A 24,343-nucleotide genomic window follows, 5' to 3' on the forward strand; every position below is an offset into this window, starting at 1 on the left:
CCTCTCCTCCTCCACATTCAGTGCTCCCTCTTGCGCGCGCGGTGAGCAGCAGCAGCAGCAGCAGCAGCTCCTGCGCTCCTCTGACGCACCATCGGAGATGAGCATCCCAGTCCCACGGGCTGTCAAGGCACACTCTCTCGACATCTTCCCCCTTGGACCTCTGCAGCCAAGCGTACAGCACCAACTGCGTTGGTTTTTAGCCTGATCTGCGCATCCATCGCACATCTCGAGGTTTGTCTGACTGGAGCCTGCTGCTGTTTGGAAGGGGATGCCCACAGTTGGCAGAGGCTGGGAATTTACTTCGGAGGTTAATTTTTGCACCCGCAAGAACTGTCAGCAAGAGTGATTGATTGCTGTATACACTTGCGGGGTTCCTCTCCTTGTTTTCGGAGCATCCATCCCAACATTGTGCTTAAGTGGTTTGAATTGCAGGTGAAGCAGGCGTTTGGATGACGGACACCGAGACGCAATAGATCTTCATCTGCAATACGAATCTTTGCGCCCTTGGAATATTCTTACAGGATAGGAAAATATTGTCTCAGTTTGCAGTGTCAATCCCGACGAGTTTGCCCACTGCAGGGGCTGCTGCGGCTCTCGTATCCGTTGTGTTTTGAAACACGGTTTCCTTGACGGACGGGCGTCTGAAGCTCCCGGACGAGCCCGGATTTGCAATGCCCGAGCAGTGAGAGCGCGGCGGGATTTGATTTGGTCACCCTTCAAGGTAGCATGGCTCCAGCCCGGAGGGACTGCAGCGGCTGGGAGATGTTTCTCCCGACGGGATGCCTGCTCCTCTCCGTTTTGCTATTTCACCCTGCACTGGCCAAGGTGTGCAACGACCGCACCAAACACGGACAGGACAACAGCTGGTTCGCCAGGGACGGGGAAAACTTGCCCATCATGGTCCTTATGCCCATGAACGAGTCGGCCCTAATGAGCAGCATCAGCCAGGGGATCGAACCAGCGGTCCAGCTCGCCATCCAGCACATACGGGAGTCCAGGAAGTACTCGTTTTCACTCATCACCAAAATCTACGACACCGAGGTAAATGTGCAGACTTAGATCATCTCACTAAGCTGGTTTGCATATGGTGTGTATGTATTTGCACGCGCGCATCGCTGCGTGCACGTGTGGATGGTGCGCGCATTGCCCCGCAGCGCTCTGCACGGTCCAACGGGGGAAACGATTTGGTGTCTGCGCAGCTTCCTTGTCCGTGGACGTGTTTCTCACCCTGAAGTCAACAGATCAAGCCTATTTCTTAAATGACCCCCCCCGCCACCATCTCCCGCCTGAGCTCGTCTATCTGGCCGCACATTTAAATATAAGCGGCCACCAAAGGGAACTTGCTGCATTACTCCTCAGGAAAAGACCAGTCCCTGGTTTTAAGGTTACCCGCAATCCCAGGATAATCACTTCAAGTCAATGAAAATGCTGCATTGACTTTATTTTCCCTCCTCTAACCAGACTTCACTTTATAAGCTGCATTTTCAGTCACGAATCAGTTCTTTCTAACGATTAGAGGGCTGGTCCTCATCAAGCCTGAAGATGGCGGTAACTGGATGTACGATTCTTTCTTTTTTTTTTTTTTAACCCAATTCCTGGCACCCTTGAAAAGAGCTGAACAGCGTTCAAGCTCCAAATTAAGAGCTATTTATTTGATAACACTAACAACTCCAGTTGAAGTCCTCTTGAAGTTTAGCCATTGCTAAATCTTTGCAAGTACTGACGGTGTTGTTTCCTCCACAATCTATTTATACTTAAAGTGCTTGAATCAGTCAACAGAATACATGTTTTTAACCCCTCAACATGATGCTCAACCATTTGGTGGAGCATTTAGGCTTCGTTCATATAATTCATGTTAATTTTTAAAGAGATTGTGTACCCAAAATTGTCAAATATCTTAAATAGACTCCAAGTTTGGTGCAAAGGATTCAAGTTTATGAAAAAAAGTCTGAAGTTAGTTTGAAGAAATTGGGTCTGGGTCAGAGAATCCCATGGTCAGACCAGGGACTTATAGGTCAGCTTTTCAAAAGTCCATGTGTTTCAAACAGTCTCAAGTTGTCTAAGTTAAGAGTCCTGGTGAGGTCTGAAACAAACCAGATGGAATTAAAAGACTCCAAACCAAGTTCAGATCAGAGTCTATTATAAATAGTCAAGGAGACAGTTTCCAGGAATCGAGCTCCTTGCTTTACTATCCAGATTCAAGTTTAAAGAGTTATCCGTTTATAAACAGTTCAGCTATGCTCTGAGATCATGTTTAAGTGTTAAAGACACATAGCAGCTGAGGTGCGTAATGATTTGACACATATCTAAAATTCAAAAGATTTTACGCATTTGCCCAATATTTCTACAGCAATGTCCAAATAATTTTTATTTGTCTATGTGAGGTCAGATGAGGTCAGGGGAGTTTAGAATGATATGGCCATAATGTGTTTTGAAAACACTACACACTTCAATCAATGGTAGCTAAAATGAACTCTTTAGGTCACCAGTTAGTCCAAGTTTGTCTCACTAAGCCACCCAGGGTATCCCATCCCCACTGTGTCTTCGAAAGCAGTAATTCTTTCACTCGTTCCAGCACAACACCCGTTCACTATCTTATACCACAGGTATGTGTGTGGGAAAGAGCACACAAATCTCTGTTGACAGGGGTAAGCCCTCCGAAGCGGCATGCACTCAGACCATGGGATTAATATGCTGTTATGAGCGTTATGATTTTTCTCCTCTATTCCCTGAGAGAGAAAGATGAGCTGGAAGCAAGAGGTCAGTGGGCCAGGCTGACATCCGCTTGGTGGGAGTGTCTGACAGGGATGCCAGTTTTCTAATACTGCCAATCAATGGGACCCCACGAGAACAGTGTTGTTTGATGACATTGTGGTCAAAGGCTGAACTTGGTTACAATGTGGCATTGCGGATGCCAACTCCATGATATTTCACTCTGCTTTTGTATACAGGCCAGCAGAAAAATACATGCTCTGATCGTGTGTTTGGAAATTTCATAGTACAAATATTGGATGCCCCTTCTCTTTGATGTTATTTTGTTTGTGCGAGACGAACACATAGTTGTTACCACACAGTGAGCTATGTTATGAAGAACATTTGTCCTGTGGTGGCATGCTATTCATGGTAGTAATAGTTAAAAAAAAACAAAAGACACACACACAAAAAAAACAAAACATAGCAGAGCAACGACTGAAAAATACTCAGAGTTTGTGGTATATTTACAAGTGAAATCATCTTGCACTTTTTGATATGGTTAAAGTCAACAAGGGACCACAGAGCACTGCACAAGTACAAACAGCGGTGTGCTGCAACTGAATATTACAGTTATATATTTACAGAGATTATGAGAAAACCCGAGACTTCAGGGAGAGAAATATGGTACAATATCATCTTATGATATGAGAAGCTCTTCTTGTGTTTCCATATCAGATGAAGTGGGCTGAAGTACTGTAAGTGTTTCAACAATCATGGGTATTTATGGATGGGGAAGACCTTTTCTCGTTACAGGCTTATCGTTGTGATGGATACAATATTGCTTTTGGAGGTAGTGGCATATTTACCAAAGCTATAATGTGAAGTTAGAATGGCTGTGCTTATAACGGTTTACCATTAATATGTTCTTTGCCATTTAATCTTTAACTTACACATGAATTGAGGTCCTTTTCACACACACACACACACACACACACACACACACACACACACACACACACACACACACACACACACACACACACACACACACACACACACACACACACACACACACACACACACACACACACACACACACACACACACACACACACACACACACACACACGCGCTTATGTCAGGAAACAATGCATGCATGACTGCATTTGTTGCAGCTAGCAGCAGGCCAAATGTGTGTCTGTGTGATGTTTGTACATGTATGTGTGTGTGTGTGTGTGTGTGTGTCTATGGGCACTGGGATTTAGCCTGGCAGATGTAAGTAATCAGTCCCTGAGCAGAGGCTCTTTATCCCTTTATCCCCTGTCAGTGGAGCCATGGGTCGACGGAGCAGGTCCTGTCCAGCCCCTTGTGGTGTGGAACTGGGTGGTGGGGCAGATGATGGGGGTGCTGTGCCGCTCGGGGGTGTCCGTCGTGGTGAAAAGCACGAGATCGGAGGCCAGTTACTCTGTGTTCTGAAGGCTGAAGGAGCAGCTGCTGGAAGTGGAGCAGATGTTACGATGTTGAATGCCTGGAGATGGGGATCTAATGCGAGTTGGTGTGAAACTAGTCCGATCAGGCTGAGACTGAACTCCTGAGATGTTTCAACAATAAAAGCATTAAAGCAGGCTGAGGCAGTTCCAGATGAGAATACATCATTGCTTTAAAACCAGAGCGATTGAGGTAGAAAAGAAGCAGGATGGATTATCAACTTAGCAGTGGAGCAGGAGTTGGTCCTTCACTGCAGCTCTAGATGTGCAAGTGTGGGTTTTAGTGTAACCAAGGACTGATACTGTAACTCTGCAGGCTTAGAGGATCAAAGCTTTGGAGAGGACAGGAAGCACTGGAAGTGGATGGAAGGGAGACTTTGGGCAGTGAGAGGGTTCTAGGCTAAGCTATGCTAGTTCACCGGCTTATGGGATGAGTGGCAGGCCCTTGAGAGGGGCTACTAAGGAGAAGATCACAGTTTTGGCAGAATAGTTAATATCGGTGGTAAGTTTAGGAATAAATTAACATCCCATATACTGCGAGAAAATTAAATCAGGATTCAAAACCAGCGAGGCGGAGCCTGCTGCTACACTTGTTGGGATTGTACTACTGAAAACAATCCTTAAAATTATTATTTTTTTCTGCATATGCTGTATACTTTTAATGTAAACCATTTGAAGATAAGTTCAAGAATAAAACAACCATAAAGATGCCATTCTCTTGATGTCTTTAAACCCAGTGTGGTAAATCCAGAATTCAGTCTGAAGATTCTGATCAGAGGCTGAACTTCTTGAAAATTGTCAACTGGAAAAAAAACAAAAAAAACCCTTCCAAAGCTGAAGACAAAGCGCGACAAATCAAGGCCTACTGTACCCAACTACTGCCACCTAATCCATAGAAGCACCATTACTTCATTTTACGCACTGCACCCTTGAATGTGAAGAGATATTTGTTAGTGCTCACAAGTGAGACAAGGCTGTGGGCAAACTTGTGCTATTCTGGAGCGTAGCTAAGCAGAAAAAGTAGCATTTTAATCCTGCTTGCATTTAGACCATCTGTCCGAATGATGCGTCAGGGCTCAGATGGCAGCGTTTATACACTTACAAATATATTAATCTAAAGCAGCAATCATACTCAGGTTTCTCTTAATTGGAGGAAACCTGACAAGTGTTAAGAGACCTTCAAGGACAGAGACTGCTGTAGAATATCAAGATAAGTGACAGAGAACGATGACGTTTGAATATATCTGCAAGAGCTGAACATTTTACCTATTAGGATTGTCATTTGATTAAAAATGTATGCACAGATTGGAGCTTATATTGAAATTATTCTAACACCACAAAATGTCATATTCATAAAAATGCAGAGATGGTTTTGTGACATGAGCTGCTCACCCTTTCTTCTATTTTATGCTAATGAAGAAAATGAATAATTACAGCGCAGTTTCTTTGTAATTCCCCAGAGTTCACAGCTTTGTCTGTTGCACTGATGGACCGTTTGATTCACAATTTAATTGCAGATGACAAATTATCCTTTTTCCCCCCCATCATCTACTGTTACCCACGACAGTTGGGGTTTTTGGTGACCGTTGTCTCATGAATGGCAACAAGCAAATGGATAGAACTTCGTATTTTCCTATATTGTAGATAAAATATTCTTTAAATGCAAATCAATACAAACAAATGGTCAAAGAGTTTGCATTTGGAGGTGCAGATCCTGCATGTGCAGTGTGCTAGAAAAACTATGCAGATGGGAATTTATAGTGCGTGGCAGTCCACCCATACACTACTATGGGGCCCCTGAGAGTGTGCTTACAGTGACCTATGTTCAGCGATACTGCACACAAAAATGAGCCGCTTTCCTTGCACTTCTCAGAGGACTCCATGCAACATGTCACACTTGTGCACATGTTGGGAAGCCTGAAACCACTGTACAGTACACTTGTTCACGGGAGGCTGACTACCCCTCTGAGCGTATGTTAGGAATTCTGTCGTTTTGTCAGAGGAAGTTAGGTTTCCAGTGAAAATGCATTAGCATAATGGAGGTCACTGTGCTGCTAAGCATAGGTCTTAAGTCAAAGCGAGCTGTTTCAGAGCTGTTGGTGCTGTTAGGGTTGGGGAGAGTTTATTGTAGTACAGGCATTTATATGCTTATCTGGAAACAAAGACCAGGAGTGCTGGGATGCACTAACATTAAGTCACCTTTGACCATTTGCATAAATTAGTCATGTCATGTGCAATCAAATCACAGCTGTGAGCATCTTGTGTGTCACGGTCTTATATTTACACCTCGTATTATCTAAACATCTGATGTCATAGTGGTGACCCAGGAGGGTCAATGGAGATTGCCTGGCCCTGTTCCTATAGGAGAGGGTAAATGTTCAGTGATAGTAGGGGTGAAGGCAGCATGTGACAGCCTGGGTACTCTCCAGGCAGGCAGAAAGTGCTGAGTGTGGCTGTATCCACTGACCCGACACAGATAGTGGGGATCAATGTGCAGCAGCCCTGCTCATAGAACGAACAGGATCTCAGGGGAGAATCAGTAAGAGAGAGAGAGAGAGAGAGAGAGAGAGAGAGAGAGAGAGAGAGAGAGAGAGAGAGAGAGAGAGAGAGAGAGAGAGAGAGAGAGAGAGAGAGAGAGAGAGAGAGAGACAACGAGATGCATAGGGTATGAGATGGAGATCCCGAAATAGGATTATATCATCTTCTGTGCAGGAAGAGGAAATGGCCAGCCTCTTAATTCTTATTGGATCATATCGTAATGCCATTCACATTATTTCTCTGAGGCTACACACTTTAATGGCCATTTAAAAAAAAAAAAAAAAATAGAAGCAATTACAGCATTCCATCAGATATTCTCATTAGATCTGTTAAAAGTTGCCAGGATCATGTGCACTTGCATCAATTATTTCTTTATAAAGATTCATCACGGTGTTCCTTTTATATCAATGTTTTCCAACTCTGAATCACATATATTTAGGCAAATATGGGTCACAATTTAATGAATGTGTCAAAACTGAGAACAAAATGCTGACCTTTGTCTCAGTCAGGCTGCCAGTGGCCTGCAGGGCACGAGCGAGGCGACCATTAATGTGAACTGTCTTGATAAAAAGCTCTTATATACCCCCAAGCTGGCTCTACAACTGTTGCCGTGACACATGGGCACACACATAATATTTCACCAAAATTAGCCACACAAACAGAATCCCACCACACACACACTTCCACATATGGTCAGAGCTGTCGTCAGTTGGCGCCCCTGCAGCAATGCCCGGGGTTCTGTTGGGCAGTCAAGACGTGCAGTGTTGTTCAGCTGCAGGACAAATGGACTCACAGTCTCATCCTATTATTTCACACAGCATCCTTTCTTCATTATTAGAAGTATAATTTCAAGGTAATTAATGTCATCAAGCTATCAACTGCTTTTCTTTTTATTAAAGATGTAATATGTTATGATGAAAAAGCTTAAGTCATGTTTACTTGTGTTAAATTCAATATGTTGTACTCCTCAAAACTTCTATTAACCATGGAAAGAGTTAACCCTCTTAACCATTCTTTATGTTTATATGCTCCTTTTCTCTGGGGCAATACCCCACAATCATACCAGTTAGGAACCTACCGTACTTCCTGTAGGTACACAAATGGTTTATTTGATATCAGCATTGTGGTGTCGCCCATTGAAATGCAATAAGTAAAATCAAGCCTGATTACACCTTGCAACTCGCATTTCTTAAAAGTAGATTATAGGAAGTTTGATTGTCACTGCCTGCGTTTGTCTTCCTGATTTGATGAAGTGAGAGAAATGTTCATGCTGCAGGTCTTGCTGACTAATTTAAGAGCTAATTGCACGAGCAAGGCAATAGCTGGATTCCACTTAGAGAGAGTCAATTGGTTACTTGCAAAGCAGTGAGGCTGTGTGCGTGAGTGCTGCTCAAATTCAGAAAAAGTCGTTGGATAGCCTGTGTGGAGGCAGAAATACTTTTATGATACCTCTGCAAAACAGAGGGGGGGCATTTAATTTTCCAGAGGGGCATAAAAAAACCAATCATGAAAGACTAAACACCGAGCTGAACTTCTGCTGAAGTAAAAGTAGTGTGTTTTATGGTCTTGATCAGGTATTATCCTCACAACTTATTTCTCTGTCAAATTAGTAAATTTATCAATTAGAAAAGGATAAAAAAAAAATTGTCAAACTACAGCACAATTTAAAGTATAATGTGAAAATATTGAATGTATTAGGAGCTCTTTCAAGCCTTTAATCACAGTCTTTAACTAGCATATCAGATTCTCAAATGCTGCTGAATTTCGAAGCACTTTGCACCATTTTTCATCTCGGTGTGGTGTATTCAGGCTCAAGGTATTCCATTAACTTCTTGAAGCCTTCACCTTCAACAGAACTAAGTGGAAGCATGCCTTTTAGCATCACTGGCATAATGAGCCTTCTCAAACTGGACGGGATGAGACTTTATCTGGGTAAACAACATCGACGCGACCTTGGGGTGGACTAACTCGCAGTGCTAATCTGCACACGTTGATACCTTGTTTTCTTGTTTTATTTGAATGCACTGACTTAAACTTCAGTTTACGCAAGCACTGCGATGTGGTTTAGGGCAGTGATTCCCAACCGGGGGTACACGGACCCCTAGGGGTACGCAAGGGTATTGCAGGGGGTACGCAGAAAGATTATAAATTAGCCTACAGTATCCACACACACAAAAAAAAAAATTATACTATATTATATTGTATTATATCATGAATTTTAGTAAGGCCATACGTTTATTTTCCATGAGTAGCAGTTCGTCCACAGTGATTGTAACACTACAATGCACATAATATGAAAAGACTATAAAGTGGCGTGCTTTAAAAAAAAAAAAAAAAAAGGTTCACGTTCTTGCTGCGGGCGCGCACGATTCGCGAAGCTAGCTAACTCTAGCTGCATACCGACTGTAAACATGGATGCATGGCTAGGCAGGAGTCAACGTCCAGCTACCGCTACTGCTACCGTCGCCTCGGACGCAGGCACAGGGGAGCCCAGTGAAAAAAGGAATTATGAAAGACTTATGAAAGACAAGCAAGCGCAAGTGTCTCATTAAAAGGTATGTTTTTACACTCACAATAATTGTTTTATTTAAATGAGCAGTTGGATAGATAGAAAGACAAAGGGTTAAATATAAGTACACATTAAGGCGAATAATCACACACGAGAGAGGGGGTACTTTTCACATGGAAACCAGCTCAAGGGGTACACTGGTCAAAAAAGGTTGGGAACCACTGGTTTAGGGGATCATCACGGTTATTTACTTAATTTGTCTGGTAATAGTCTTAAATTAAAATCTTTAAACATAGTCATCATTACTTCACAAACTCATACTAAACTAAAATAGGCAGATGCACATGTTTAAAATTTTCTTTTTTACTTTTACTGTGAACAAACATTTTTGTGTTTTAACAATTGTTTGCTCTGCTGTCTAAAACAGTAAAGATAAGTAAAGGTATTTATACCAAACAAAAAGCCACCACCTTTAGCAAAGCAACTTCATTGCATGCATAACAAACTGGGGTTTTCATTCGATTCATACTTTTTAATTCACCTCATTATGCCTGATAAGAGGTGGCTAAAGACCGGCGATGTCATGAAAGGGGAAATCACTACCACAACGATTGTTAAAACCAGCCAATGCAAATTCAATCTAATCTAAAACAAAACAGATTAGAGTAATTTTATAGTCACACTTTTACCACTTTGCAGTGTTACTTTTGTTAGTGTTTGTTGTAATTATGGGAATCAAAAAACACCAATTGGCTTGCTAATAATACATAATTGCATTGATTTCTAATTAATTTTTGCAGATAATTGGCAGATACATTTCCCAAAACCTTCAAAACCTGAGATACCATGTGAGGATTTTTAACTAATGCTGCATATGGGTTGACCTTTACCAGATAGCTGAGAACATTGTAGAGAATTCAGCATACAAACTCCTTTACAACAACATGGAATCAATACTAATAATATCTGCTCATCCTCTTATCATTTCTCATAAAACAAAATGAACCAGGTGTCCAAACTGTGCATATGTCGCTGTAAATCCCCTGCATCTTAATTACAACTCAGCGGCCCTGTTGTGCAGTAAAAGCTCTGATGAATTCAGTTTGTGATAATCAATTAGGTTTGAAATTGATTTTTCATTGTCAAATTTTAATCTTCTCTTCTTGGTGCCATCCTATTTTGTTTTCACAGTAGATGCAATAATGAGACATCTGTTTGTCATGCCCCCCCCCCCCCCCCCCCCCCCCCCATCTTTCTCCCTTTTTTCTTCCAAGACGACAGTCATTGAGATGTACAATGACTCCAAAGGGTGGCAAATCAGGCATCTGGCTGCCATTAACGTCAAACTTTACCGAGGCACCAAGGGAGGGACACCCACAGGAAAATCAGGAGAGAGAACGGGTGGGAGGATGGATGAAGAGATGGAGGAGGCAGAAGTGGTGACTTTAAAAGGACAAGATTGAGAAAGTGTAGCGTGGTTAGAGAGAGAGAGATTGTGAGGCAAAGGCAGAAACAAAAGCTTTGGAAAAAAAATGCAACATTAAAGCAGTAATAGAAAGAAGCTGGCATGTGGATGAAAATCTCCCATCTTTATTCAGTTCTGCTGAAAATACTGACAAGATGGCTGCTGGCATGCCGAGTGCAACGCTAAGTCAGTCTGTCTGGCTGCTTCTGCTGGTGCATTTATAAAGTTGCCATTGATCCCCAGCCAAGCCATTTGCACAGGCAATTAACACAGCGAATGTTTATCTTCTGCTGTTGCTTGTTTCACTGCAAACTGCTGCAAAAGTCGCTCTGAAATCCCAAATGTAGTGTGAGCATTAGGACTCTTACATTGTTATTTAGCTGGTAACTTCATTTCAAAGTGATATTTGTGATGCTTTCGTGTATTTATTGAACTCGCTCTTCTGCAAACGAGATCCCGGAGAATATGTGTTTGTGTGCTTATGGTTACCAACCCCAGGAGACGTGTCCTGCTGCAGCACGTCTGGAGAATTTCCTTCGCTGAATGTGTGCAAGTGAGAGACACAGTGGGATGGATTTGAAATGTTTCACTTATAATTATTTATTTAATTCTCGAGTAAAGCAGATCATGACCAAGACCTTGCTACTCCAGCTGACCTTTTTAAAACCATGACTTCAGTATAGCTCAGTATCACGTCTGTCAGCCATTATTATGTCGTAATCCTGCAAATTTTACATCCTCTCTCTCACTGCTGCTCTCCTGCTCTTCATCAGGCCTTCTCCACCCCCTTCCTTTCCCCTTCATACACACACATGTAGACACATGCTCTCAGGCACGGCATTCACCTCCCTGTCCCTCTCCCATGAGTGGACAGAAATGAAAGGATTACCATGGAATGGGTGTGCTGTTGTCATTAGAGATTGGACAAATACTTTGCGCATGTTCCTGTCTGCTGCTCTCAAGGGGACTCACAACAGAGCAATAACCAGAGAGACTGTCCTTGCCGGTCCTGTAATTACATTAAGGCTCGTGTAATTCTTAGCCCCAAAAACAAAGAGCCAATCGTCATATGCTTCTTGTCAGGGGGGTGTGCACACAAGGATACACGCGTACAGTAGATGGCATTCGTTTCAGTACACAGAGAAGTGAAATCAAGGACATGGTGTCTCAATTTGTCACATACGGAGTGTGTGCTCGTGCATTTCTGTGATTTTGGTGGCATGCAATGTGAATGATCGCTGTATGTGCACATCTGGTTTTCAGGGGTCAACGACACTTAACACTTGTTTTCAGAGGGCAGCTTGGTTGTCATGACCACAGGTGGGATCTATGGAGACTCAGGCAGGTGCCATCAAACAATAATGGCTTTTCTGGCTTCGTCCATCTTGTTCTCCATGACAGGCACCTGCACCTATCAACACTGTCAAACCAGATGAGTTAGCTCAAGTCAGATCCAGTCAGACTATTTAATTGTCAAATTTGTTGGGTCAACTTCAGTAGCCATATCGTTATAACATCCCCAAATCAAGGTTAGTTTAAAATCACAAACTTTAACTGTACTCAATTCATTGAGTTATATTTAAACAAACAAAAATTGCCAAAAAAGTGAAAGTAATAACCCCAAACTATAAAACCAGTCCACAAGTGTAAGGGGGCGAAACACTGAGACACATGGACAGTGGAGAACAGCCACACAGATGGACTGACCACCTGAACACATAAGGAACGCTCATTATATACCAAAGCCACCAGGTGAGGGTAATCACACGCTCAGGCACAGCTGAAAGACATTGGAGCAGGGAACAGCAATCAGACCTGAGGGGGGGAAAGCCAAGGAGCCTGAAACAAGAGACAGAGGCCATGTTTACACGTACCTGGGTTTTTATAAAAATGGATATTTCCCCTTTGACGTTTACCAAAAAAAAAAAATATTTACATGGACCTGGTTCAGGGCTACTATGAGCATGCCAAACATGTTGGGGGCAGTGTAATGAGATGCATGATACCATGATAGCCAATCAGAATTCTAGAAAAAACACAACGTCACAAATTGCGCAAGTTATTTCCTGTTCAGCGAAAATGCTGGTAACACAGCTCGTTTATTTGGGCCACTAAAGAAGCGGTTGAATATAACGTGAAATGTAAAAACAAGCACTGTTTTCACCGTATCTGTTTTGTGTAGCAGTCAAACTGCAAACATAGATTACACCGATGATGCTTCCATTGCATATTGTGACGTTTTTCTTCGCCTACCCCTCTTTAGATGCAAATGGAGACACAGAGTTTTTCCAAATCTCAACCATGGCGGGGGTTTTCAGAAATCATTGTTTCTGGTGACTTGTCGCTGCATTTATGCAAGGCCAAAATGTAGAGAAATATCATAGTTATTTTAAATACCCGGGTATGTGTAAATTTAGAAAAGTTAGAATCTAAGACAAAACACAAGAGACAACAGATGAACCATGACACTGAAAAGAAAAACACACATACACACACGTTGCACATCATCCTAATGTAATTGTAGCCTCCAGCAATAATAATGTAAATGTTCTTTTCCGCATAAATCTTGTATATATTTAATCTGTTATGACAAGAGCCCCAGTTTAGTGTAAAATATAACTATAGATAATGACAAGGAGTCATTCAATCGAAAGGCACCGACTGGTGAGAAGGCAAAAAGGACATATGGAGCACTTGTCGTTAAAAACAAAAAGTTTCAGCTATTAAGCACCAAATGTGAAGATGCTTGGATGTTTTAAGAAATGTGAATGTCGAGGGAAAAGAAACTCAACAGTAAGAGTCAAGCTTTATCTGAAAAATGCAACAATCTGTATTTTGTACACAAAAAAGACAACATTGCATGATGGACTCATTACCTTTCTGTAATCTGACTACTTTCCTGTAATGTGCTGCATGAATATTAACAGATATGTTTTGATGTGAGAATGTGGTATAGTAACACAGAGGTGAACTGAATGGCCCAAGTCCAGGGATATCTACCACACCTGCAAACATGAAACATGGCAAGACAACACTCTAAAGCTGAAACACAGCAGGACAAGACCAAGAGATGGAAGTAATCACACATGGCTCAACATGACAACATTAAAAGCAAACACATCTGTTTGTGATCTCTGTGACGAGACCAGCAAGGCTAAATGCAACAACATGACAGGAAATGAGATCGTAGAAACCACAAGTGAATAAAACATACACTCAACAGGACAATACAAAACACCAGTGCTGTTTTATGAAGCTACTGGTAGATTGTAGTATTTTTCTTCTTCTTTCAGTTTATTTTTTCTCTCAATTTTATATGTGTCTCGATACCATTAAGACACATTAGGAGGTAATTTTCAATCTCCGATGGGTCACATATAGCGTGTTCTATGAAAAAAAATGTTTCAGCAGCACACAGCAGTGAATCCTGTAATGGAGGCTTTCCTACTGTTAAAAAGCTATTCTAAAAAACCATTAAACTATTACACAAGGAGCTGAAAATGGCAAAAAGAACATATAACTATAATAAAAGGTAATTAGAATTTCCTCATCAAAAGAAAGACAAGCTTCCATATTTACACAAAGATTTAAATAGAAGATTATTAACTTTGGGAAATATAACCTGTCTATGCCAGGACTGCTCATCTGAGATTCTTCAGGGAGAAAGTATTCAACCATTGCTATCATCCTAAAGACGATCACGGAGGACCAACTAGGTGAATGTCCCTAACATTTATTTGACAGAAATTAACAGTCACACTAAACACATTAAATCTTCTGTGAGCAATGGCTCCTGTGTCTGTGCTCATGCAGCTGTTCTAAAACAAACTGTTTATTTGTGTATAGCTTTCCCACTGAGGATGGTTTATATTTGCATCCGTCCAGGATTGTAGTTCTCTGTGTTTTTCTGCTTTGACTGACTGTGGAGTGACTGTGTACAAGGACTGCATGGGACTGTACCCACTGTGATTTGTTGCCGGTAGTGAGCCCCAGCATGCATTCATGTGGCATATCGCGGCTCTTTACTCGGCAGTCTCTGATACACATCGGACCTTTTGTCCATTTGCCATCCGCTCACGGTGGCTACTATTTCCCTGTCCATGACTACTGGGCCCTGTTAGCGGAGAACAGTTGGTGAGCCCATTGTGCGCCAAGAGCGATAACAACAGACAGTGCAATCACAGATGTAGCCTGCATGCACGCAAGCGCACACTCACACACACTCCCTAAGTGCCCATGCACGGTAGCAATGGTATACACATCTGTCATGCCCATCCAAAGCAGGCAATCATGCCACATGCGATCACAAAAGGCTGTGCAATGGTGATAAGAGATCCAACCAAGCTCTATCGGCTGTGACCCAGTCCTTATGACTGTGCTCGTGCATGTGTAAGTGTGGGTTTTCATGGATCGATAGCTGGAATAAATAGATAGCAAAACAGATTAAATTGTTATTTCTTATGTTGCACGAGTGGTTTGTCAGAGCATTTTGTTTTGAATAGTCCCAACTTCATTTAGTGAACAAACCCCAGTCCACAGCCCTGGACACACCCGCTCTCACACCAGTGCACACACACTGAAATAGCTCCACCGTAAATGTTGCTCTGGGCTGCTCTGCATGTTGTAATGAAGCAATTTGTCTTTGGATAATACATCACTAAACAAACCGTGTTATAGGCCACAGAGCTGGAATTGTGTACGTAGAGAGCAGTTAATGGTACAGAGCCCATGTCGGACTGTAGCTGATAGATGGTGTGAGGTCCTGATCGGAGGGAACTGCAGTCGCCTGTCTGACTAATGAACTGTTACTGTTAACCAGGAGCCTTTTATTGCCTTCTTTATACAGAAGGGGGATACTTAGGGTTGCTGTCCTGAATTTCCTACTTTACTGATCTCGCACACACACACACACGTGCACTGAAGCTCTTATGGACTCATAGAGACAGAACTTGTTTCTCTTCGTGACACTGTCATGTCTCAGAATTGGAAAATACAATAGACCAGGTGCAGACGATTTGACATCGAGTGTTAGTCGTGAAAGTGACAGACCATTTACCATCGGTAAATGGTGTTCAAAACTAACATTGTCAATACGATTCCCACAGGACAGAGATAGATCAAGTGTTTGTTTACAGACGGTTCACTGACATGAGATCTATACAGTGTCGAAGAAAAATGAAGATGTCTCCTTTCAAAATTGTGTCTCATCACCCAGTAGTTGAAAAATTAATTCTTCACTATAATTTGCAAAAAATCCCACTTCAATATTAAAATGTTGATGTCTTCACCAACTGGTAACAAAAACATCCCTTTTAAATAAAATACTGGGGAAACAACTGTAAAAATCTGTTGCCATCACACAACGACATAACCTTTGTTTTTTAGCATACTGTGCATTTTCTTACAGTACCTCAAATATACGTAAGCGCTGAAAATAGTTTGAAAGTCCTTGATTTCAGATTTTAGTCTGCATGTGAGAAAATCTCATAGTTTTACCTTTGGACTGAGCCATACAGTGAAACCACCAGCAAGCTAATTTGAATTTTAACCACACTTGCCTCTTCAGTGATCACTTTACATTGAGCAATTTAACTAACTTTTATAAAAGATGACAGATATTCAGAATGCATTTACTGTTGCTGATCGATGGAGCTGAATCAGACTGTTTACCATCGTGACAACATGTGCCACTGTTGTTGGCAACAGATGCCCATCAGTTACTTTAAATAACTGTGTATGCATCATAATAATAGTTCATAATCATAGCTCAATTTGATCATTCATTTGTAATCTGTTGGCCACCGGGTGGTGTTGGTGTTAGCACTATTTGGCCTCATAGTTGGGAAGTCATGTGTTCGAGGCTTTACGTCTTTTTTCCAGGTATGCTAGTTTCCTCCCACAGTCAAAAAGCATGCACTTGAGGCCTATTGGTCACTTTAAAATTGCCTGTGAGTCTGTGTGTCGTTGTAGGCCTCTGTGTTTGTCTCGTGATTAATTGGTGATCTGTGCATTGTTACTTATAATTTGCTAAAGTGCTATAGAAGATGAAGGACTTGTTGGGTGGATTTTGAGATGCTGCACTTATACCTCCTACCCTTTACCCCGTTCAGATATTAATAGAGAAATCGTCACATGTACGCATGTAATAAAGCACAGGCTGTCAACATTCATTCCCATTGCAAGGATTTCCTGAGAATTCCAAAGATACGGAATCTGTAAATCTTGAATTCTAATTGACATGTTTAATGGAGACTAAGGCGATATATTCATTCTAATCTAATAATCCACATCTCAGTCGGTCTTATCTCTGGTGATAACACTATTTACATGATTAGATTGCTCTTCGTTTCATGCTAATTCCGTGCCCCCGTCCAAATGCAAAAGAGTCTTTGCCAGAATACGACTCCTCCGTTCATGTAGTTCAAATGTGCAGTGACTTCATAGCTAAAAAAAATCAGGTTGATGACACTTGGTTTATTCTTTTCTTTTGGAGACATCCAAGAACAACTAATGCCTCCCCTATTTTGACCACTATAGTCTCGGTATATACCTACATATTAAGACTTCCAAACATTAAATAAATCACTTTTGAAATAGTCTTTCAATTATGTCATGTTTGTACTTGATTTCTTTTAGAGCATTTCCTTTCACCTCAAGCCTTTGTTGCGTCGTGATGATTTGTGGAAACATTTGGATGGTTGGGGGACACACTCCTGGGGATTTTCACAAGTGTTGCCAAGAGACACTAGCCAGCGCTTTCTCTTTCAGCTATGTTTTTATTAAACCTTTTCATTATTGCTCAAAAGAGGCCATCCGGGGTCAGTGCCACTCGCCGTTTCCAGTCACTTGAAGACTATACAAGATAAATGAAGTAATTAAATCACCAAGGTAATGTATACAATATCTTGAGCTGGTGAAATGACGCGAGAGTTAAGTGGCATTTGTCTTTAAAATCGAAGCCTGCGATTTGAAGAAGATTCCTATTTTACAGTCATGCATCCATGCAGGGTCCACGCCATGTATCATTTCTGCTTTTCATACTGTGATGGTTATTGGACTTTCTTAAGCTTTTATTGCCTCCATTTACTTTGACGAATATGGCCAGTAAACAGGGATCACTGGTTTGCTTGATGACACTCCTAGCTGTGAGAAAGAACGGTCCCTATCACGTTGATTGAATAGAAAGCGGTTGGATAGCGAGTGAGATTTCATTATCCCACGGAAAGCAGATAATTCCATGAGCCATCTGGCTTCATGAAGGATGTTACTCCTGAGCTGCACTCATATTTACATGCTTATTCACATACACTAGCTGCCACAACCCTAAGCTGATGTAGCTGTAAACAAGCTGAATATTGGCCAGTTCAATGTTCGGATAGCTGCTTTTAGTTTTATAAAAAGTCGAGTATAAAGGTCTCAATTACAGCAGATTTTCAACTCTGAAACGTGGAGCCAAACCAAATGCATGCTAATTTTAATTGTTCACTCTCTGTCAGGGAATTTAGTTCCATTTACAGGCTTTTTGAAAGGCAAAACTGACTCTTGTCCACTGTTCATATTGCAGTAATTACTACTCTTATTAGTATTCCACTGGAATATTATCAATTAGCATTGCCATTAACACTATAAGGGTCTCCTTTGGGGGAAAACTAGATGAGAAAAAGAGGAATACAGATAATATGCATGTTTTGCATGGTTGTGTTAATTTAACCGTCGCCACCTTTTAGGTTTAGCAGACAAATGTGCGAGGAGTCGTTTGGCAGTGCAGTGTCTTGTAATATATGTAAATAGTTTTGAAAGGGGACATAAATTAGAGTGTGCGGTGAGCACAAGCTGTGGATATATTCATGAGGTTGATAAACATGTTAATTGTGTGTACCGGAGAAATACATCGTGGAGGCTGCTTACAGTATTGTAATGATACGGAGACACACAAATGACTTGTTCAATGTAATGTTGGACCTGCGATCAAGGAGCCTCACACTCTCTGGCCTTAAAAAGAATAAGACACAAGATCTCAAGGTTTCATGCATGAATATTTGAAGAAGGATTACTAAACAATTCTCTCATGATGACCTGTTGCTGGATGTATTCTTTTTGAATAAATGAACATTCCTCATATTTACTAGATCACTGCTTTTAAGATGTATGAATCAGAATTATACATGGTCCCTGGTGGTTGTTGGCAGCTTCCCTCTACATAAATATTATCTGTATGCCCCGACTCTGTGTTGCTCTCTGCTCTGTTGACTTGCTCTTACACACTGGGGAGTGTCTATTGATTTCCAGAAGGCCTTCATGCCGACTTTACAGCTCACTGGAATCACATTTTCAGGAATGCTCCTTCCACTTTCACTACGCGCACCTTCCCTCCTTGTCTATGTTCTGTCTATGACATTTCACACACTATTACATTTTGTCTGTTTAATTGTTAGAAAAATCACATTAGCTTGTTCTTGTTCGGATCATAATATCAACGTCTGATTCTTAAATCTTGTTTCCCCCCAAAAAAACATCAAAGAACATTTTTTTTGTACAATATTTAGCTGAATTATTCGGTTTCTACTGTACATCAGCGACCATCTATCAAAAAGGTAAAATAGCAGATGAAAACAGCAGCTTAACGTGAATGAAAGGTAAATGAATTTAAACTCATGTTCAAACCCTGTTCCAACATAATATTTGTAAGTGTGGTTATCTCCACGCTGTCGGCGATGTTGCTTCGAAGGCATCAGTGTTAGCATCAGTTGTTCCTCAAGGCAGAACGTGTGACAAGGATGGTGAAGGGACCGCGGGGTCACGACCATTCTTCTTTCTTTGATAGAGGGCAAATGTAAATGTCAGGCATGTCTGAGAAAGAAAGGTCTCCCAGTCCCTGATGCTGCACGTTATAAGCTGTGACAGATGGGAAAAGCGTTGCAAGCTACAATTTATCGAGGCGAGGCCAATAGGAAGTAACACGAGAAGAAGAAAAGGGAAAATGTGAAATCATAAAGAGAAGCTGACAAATGCTGAATTCTGAAAGCAATACATTCATAGAATCTGCAATCTACCAAATTTTTCAGTATCTTCTTTGCTGCTGTTTCTGTCAGGAAACTGAGTCTCCATCCTTTCAGCATTCATCAATAACATCTAGCAAAAATCCTCAATCTGTTTGGTAAAAACTAGCTATCGACTTCTGTGTAGATCTTGCATTGACTGAGAGGTATTGATTAGCCATTGTTTGTGCTAAAAGGCTTACTTCAGCTGTGACCCTTGGTGGCGATTAAAATGATGTGCATGTGATGACGATTAACGTATAAATCTTTGTTGAGAGTTCATCCAAAGCAGATAAATATTTCAGTCATTCTCATGTGTGGATTTGCAGGGATTCAGAAACAAAATGTGCTTCCTTATAATCAACAGTGGGGGAAAAAAATGAGAACAGTCTATTCTTATCTCTCAAATCAATGTGGATTTACAGCTCTTCAAATCTGAATGTATTAGAAACGAGAGCTTTGGCAGAAGTCACGTCACATGTCACAGCTTTTTCCCACCACAACAAAGGCAGACCAAGAAGAATGTTAGCGCCTATTTAATTCATTTATTCATAAGGGTAATTGAAATATTAACGCAGCTGGTTAGACACTGGAGACGGAGTGTCTTCAATGCTCAGATCTCGCTCTACTCACCAAGGAAATTATGTTTTATTTACACATAGACTCCACCCCTCACATTGTCGCTCCTCTGCTCTGTAGATTCGTATCATAAAGGTCCCTGCACATTTGTTCCACCTCTCTGATTATATAAAAAATGTGTTGATGATACATTCATATTTATTCTGTGTGTAAATTACCATTAGTTGAAGGGCTCTGACTTCGTGAACGCACCTAAATAATTCAGAGGGCTGAGGAATGGTGAGATTGCCAGGAAAGAACAAAAATCAAGAAAGAAAGAAAGACAGAGGAGGAGTGAAGAGAGTCGTTGAAGCAATAAGCACGCAAAGTACAGGTAAGGAGAGGACAAGATGCAATTTGAGGAAGCTTTAAAGAAAAGCGGATTTTTGTTAAGGGAGGAGGACAGCTTAGTCTAAACTGAACGACAGCTGGATGTGACTGGTATAAACACAACCTGGCATGTTTACCCCCCTTCTAATAATGTCAAAGCACTGCTGGGAAAAAGTGAAAATCAGACTGGGGAACAATATTTCTGATCTAAACAATCGCACCCAGCTCCTCTCAGACACCCTTGCTTTATGTTGACATACATTTCTGCATCCACGTGTTATTATGTGGGTTTAATTGCTCCGATATGCATCTATAAGCAGCGGTTGTGGGCACGTGCTTGCCACCGCGGTAGTCATTTGGGGCTGCGAGCTGGGGAGCGAGAGGGAACATGACAAGTGGGCCAAGCTTGTTGAGGGGTGTTCTCCGACAGTCAGGGGAAACAGGCCTGCAGTGGATCAGGGTGGAGAGGCGGGAGGGTGCTGGAAGGCCATGTGCTGCTCCTGTCACATGTCGTGCTTGGCACGGCAGCGGGCGAGCGGCAGGCGGGCGAGGAAAACACCACCTACCGGGAACTGTGGGCGTAGGGGCTGGATGAGCAGGATGGCTGTTCTTCCCTAGGCTTTATCATCGGGGAAAAAATGAAACGAAGAGAGATAGATCTGCCACAAACAATCAGAGTAGCACACTCTGTGTGCGTGCGTGCGTGTGCGTGCGTGCGTGCGTGCGTGCGTGTGTGTGTGTGTGTGCTTCAGAGAACAAAAGAGATGCATTCATAACTTACGTGTTACTCACATGTATACAGTAACCTTTTAAAAGAGAGAAATCTTCTCAATTATTGTTTGAGTACGAAACTCTTGAATTCTTGTTTGTCTTGAGATAGTGTCACCATACTACTGTTGTTATTAAAACACATTTACTACTACTAATATTACTACTTCTATTACTGTTGCTACTACTACTACTAATAATAATAATCATTGTGTTACCAAAGCCTCAAATAATATATTGATCTGCATCCATACCACAAAAAGTCATTGTAACCAAAAAGGACTAAGAATTCATCATAATCCAAACAACAGCATAAGCAATGTTTAAACTGGGATTACCTTTTTTTCTGTTTGAATAAGATTTCCTTAATATGATTTAATGTTTAAAACTAATTTTTAATCATTTCTGGTGACATCCAAACAATATTCTAGTGAGAGATGGATTCATTGTTGTTGTTTTCATCACACATTTTAGTTTTACAATCACAACATACAATTTCAAATATTCACTACTATTCAGTGGGTTGTTATAAACACCAAAATTATGTTACCTGTGATGATCACCCCTGCAATATGTATTGATACCACGAAAAAAAGAAAATCCGCTTTGAAATGTGCTATTAATAGTGAGGCCGTTTTGACAGGTGTGGGCCTTTTTAAATGATGTCCAGTCTCATTTAGATCAAGAGACATCTCAAGTAAGATCAAAGGAAACCAGATACATCCAGCCTCGGTGTGTCACGGTAAAAGGGAGAATATATTCAGTATGTAAATGAATTATTTCTGCATTCGAGATTCAGCTGAGAAATCTCTAAAAATGGATTATAAGTAGGGAGCTGAAGAGAGCAGCAGAGAGACACAGCAGGATTAGGAAAAGTAAAATTAAGAAAGGGGGGAAAGGACGTGGAGCTTTTTAATCTCCAGAGGAAACCTGGCTGTGTGTGCGGTCACGCTTTCCCGAGTGTAAAGTACATGTCAGTACAGTCACCATGAGAAAAAGACGCACAGATAATGTTCCCATAGAAACGCCTTCCTCCTTAATATTTATACATTTGTTTTGCTGCATATAAATGCGAAGTCTCGCAACGCAACCCCAATTTCTTTGAAGACCTCCATTTCCCGTTGCCCTTTATGCCTCATGTTTGATCCTCAAGGCAACCGGCAATCCACACCCCCACACTTGTTTTACAACATCCCTTGCTCCCTCTTTAATTTCTTCCTCCCCATCTCTTGCACCAGCCCCACCCCCCTGTCATCCCCATCCTTACCTTCTGCTTGGTAGTGATGGATGTCTGCTGTGTGCGCTATATGGCAGCCCGGAGGAAATATTCTGTCACACATCATCATTATGCAGACCAAGGATTGCTGTGTTTAAGCCAAGAACCCCCAGTGCTGTCATGTTCCCTGATTATTGTGTAAGGGATTGATTAACCTTCGAGTGGAAACAAACCTTTTCACCGTGATGGCGGGCTGTCACCAATCTCTGTGGTATCACTTTGCATATATTTGTCTTTACCTCTCTCCACTATGCATTAACGTATTGCAATATTGATAAACATCCTCTTGAACTCACACACACAATCACTGCCTTTGCGGTAACACTTCCGTTATTCATGTGACACAGCTTGAGGGACAAGTAGACTAATCTCTGTAAACTATATCTTAGTTATTCAGCAATATAGAAAGGACATCTACTATAGGACAAAAAAAGGTGAACAGTATAACTTTTGACTTTAATTTTGTTTAAAAAAAAAGGTTTTGTTGTTTAGTGAGAACACACAAAAAGTAACACAAATGTAAAAAATCAGGTACAACTGTTAAATAGAAGCAATGCAATGATGCAAGAGTATGGGCTTCATTTACAACTTAATTTCACCAAGAATGAATCATTTTTCAGCAAATGGTCAGTGTAAATAAAATCAGTGAATATGAAAGAATGAGTATTTTTCTTTTAATGCACTGAAACATTACGATACATTTATAACAGTATTCCATGTAATATTCTGATCAGCCAGAAGCAAATGATTTGTTGTTGCTTGTTGCATGGCTGTGCCGGGATTGAAAAGGGTGGGTGGGGGGGGGGGGGGGGGGGATTTCTTGGATTTAATCTGCTTCTAACTTTCTCTGAACAGAACATTAAACTGCTCAGCAAAGTCGGAGCGAGAGTCACTCTCTTTCTAATCTGCTGATTTGGCCCTTGGTGAGATTAAGGGTTATGGTTTAGAGAATGAGAGGGAGAAAGAAGAGAGGGTGGGTGGCGGGTGAAGGGAGGGAAACTGAGTAGATGAGATGACAGAAAACGGTGGATAGAGACAGGAAGGCATGGAGGGAAAGAAGAGAGCAAGGCAGAGTTGATTAGAAGAGCTGGAAAGGAGGAGAGAAGTGAGTGTGGAGGAGACAGAAAATATGCAGTGAAGAAAAGAAAAGCTTTGCTTCTTTAGATCAGGAAAAATCCACGAGGCTGCATGAATTCATTTGGAGTTGAGTTTGAGGTGAGGCTTTTGCTAATGTTAGACAAGCTTCGTGGGTTTGTTGAGGTCACAGAGTCCTGCTCACTTTTAATGAAGCTGTTGACAAAACACTTTCTTACAGCTTGAATTCACACGGCTGCCTCATTTCTACCGGGTAAAACTCTGACTTGGCTTGTATTGTAGTGGCAGTGTAACGAGCTGCTCTGCACACAGAAAAGATGTTTGTGAAAAGCTGATGGTGTAACAGAAAGAGTGCTATTATTGTTGACCAAAATTATTTTATAATCACCATTGCCGTGCTTTTTAATGATGGTCTATTATAATAGCAAAACGATATGTGTGTGTGTTTGTTTTCCCTCATTCTAAACTCATAGTATCACCTTTGTCAAGCCTGGTCCTATTGCATTCCTGTAACGCTATGTTTGT

The 24,343-nt window shown here is 41.4% G+C and overlaps 1 protein-coding gene across 1 annotated transcript in view; it reads left to right on the forward strand.

Annotated features, from left to right (window-relative positions):
* Positions 1-726: 726 nt before the first annotated feature.
* gabbr2 (gamma-aminobutyric acid (GABA) B receptor, 2) overlaps positions 727-24,343 on the forward strand; it is a gene marked incomplete at both ends in the record, with an annotated part of 178,687 nt that continues 155,070 nt past the window's right edge. The window contains one exon of the mRNA XM_080516552.1: positions 727-1,041. Within this exon, the coding sequence (XP_080372678.1) occupies positions 727-1,041 (315 nt within the window). The remainder of the gene's footprint in view (positions 1,042-24,343) is intronic.

The sequence above is a fragment of the Blennius ocellaris genome, assembly GCF_963422515.1.
Source record: "Blennius ocellaris genome assembly, chromosome: 20".
Taxonomy (NCBI): domain Eukaryota; kingdom Metazoa; phylum Chordata; class Actinopteri; order Blenniiformes; family Blenniidae; genus Blennius; species Blennius ocellaris.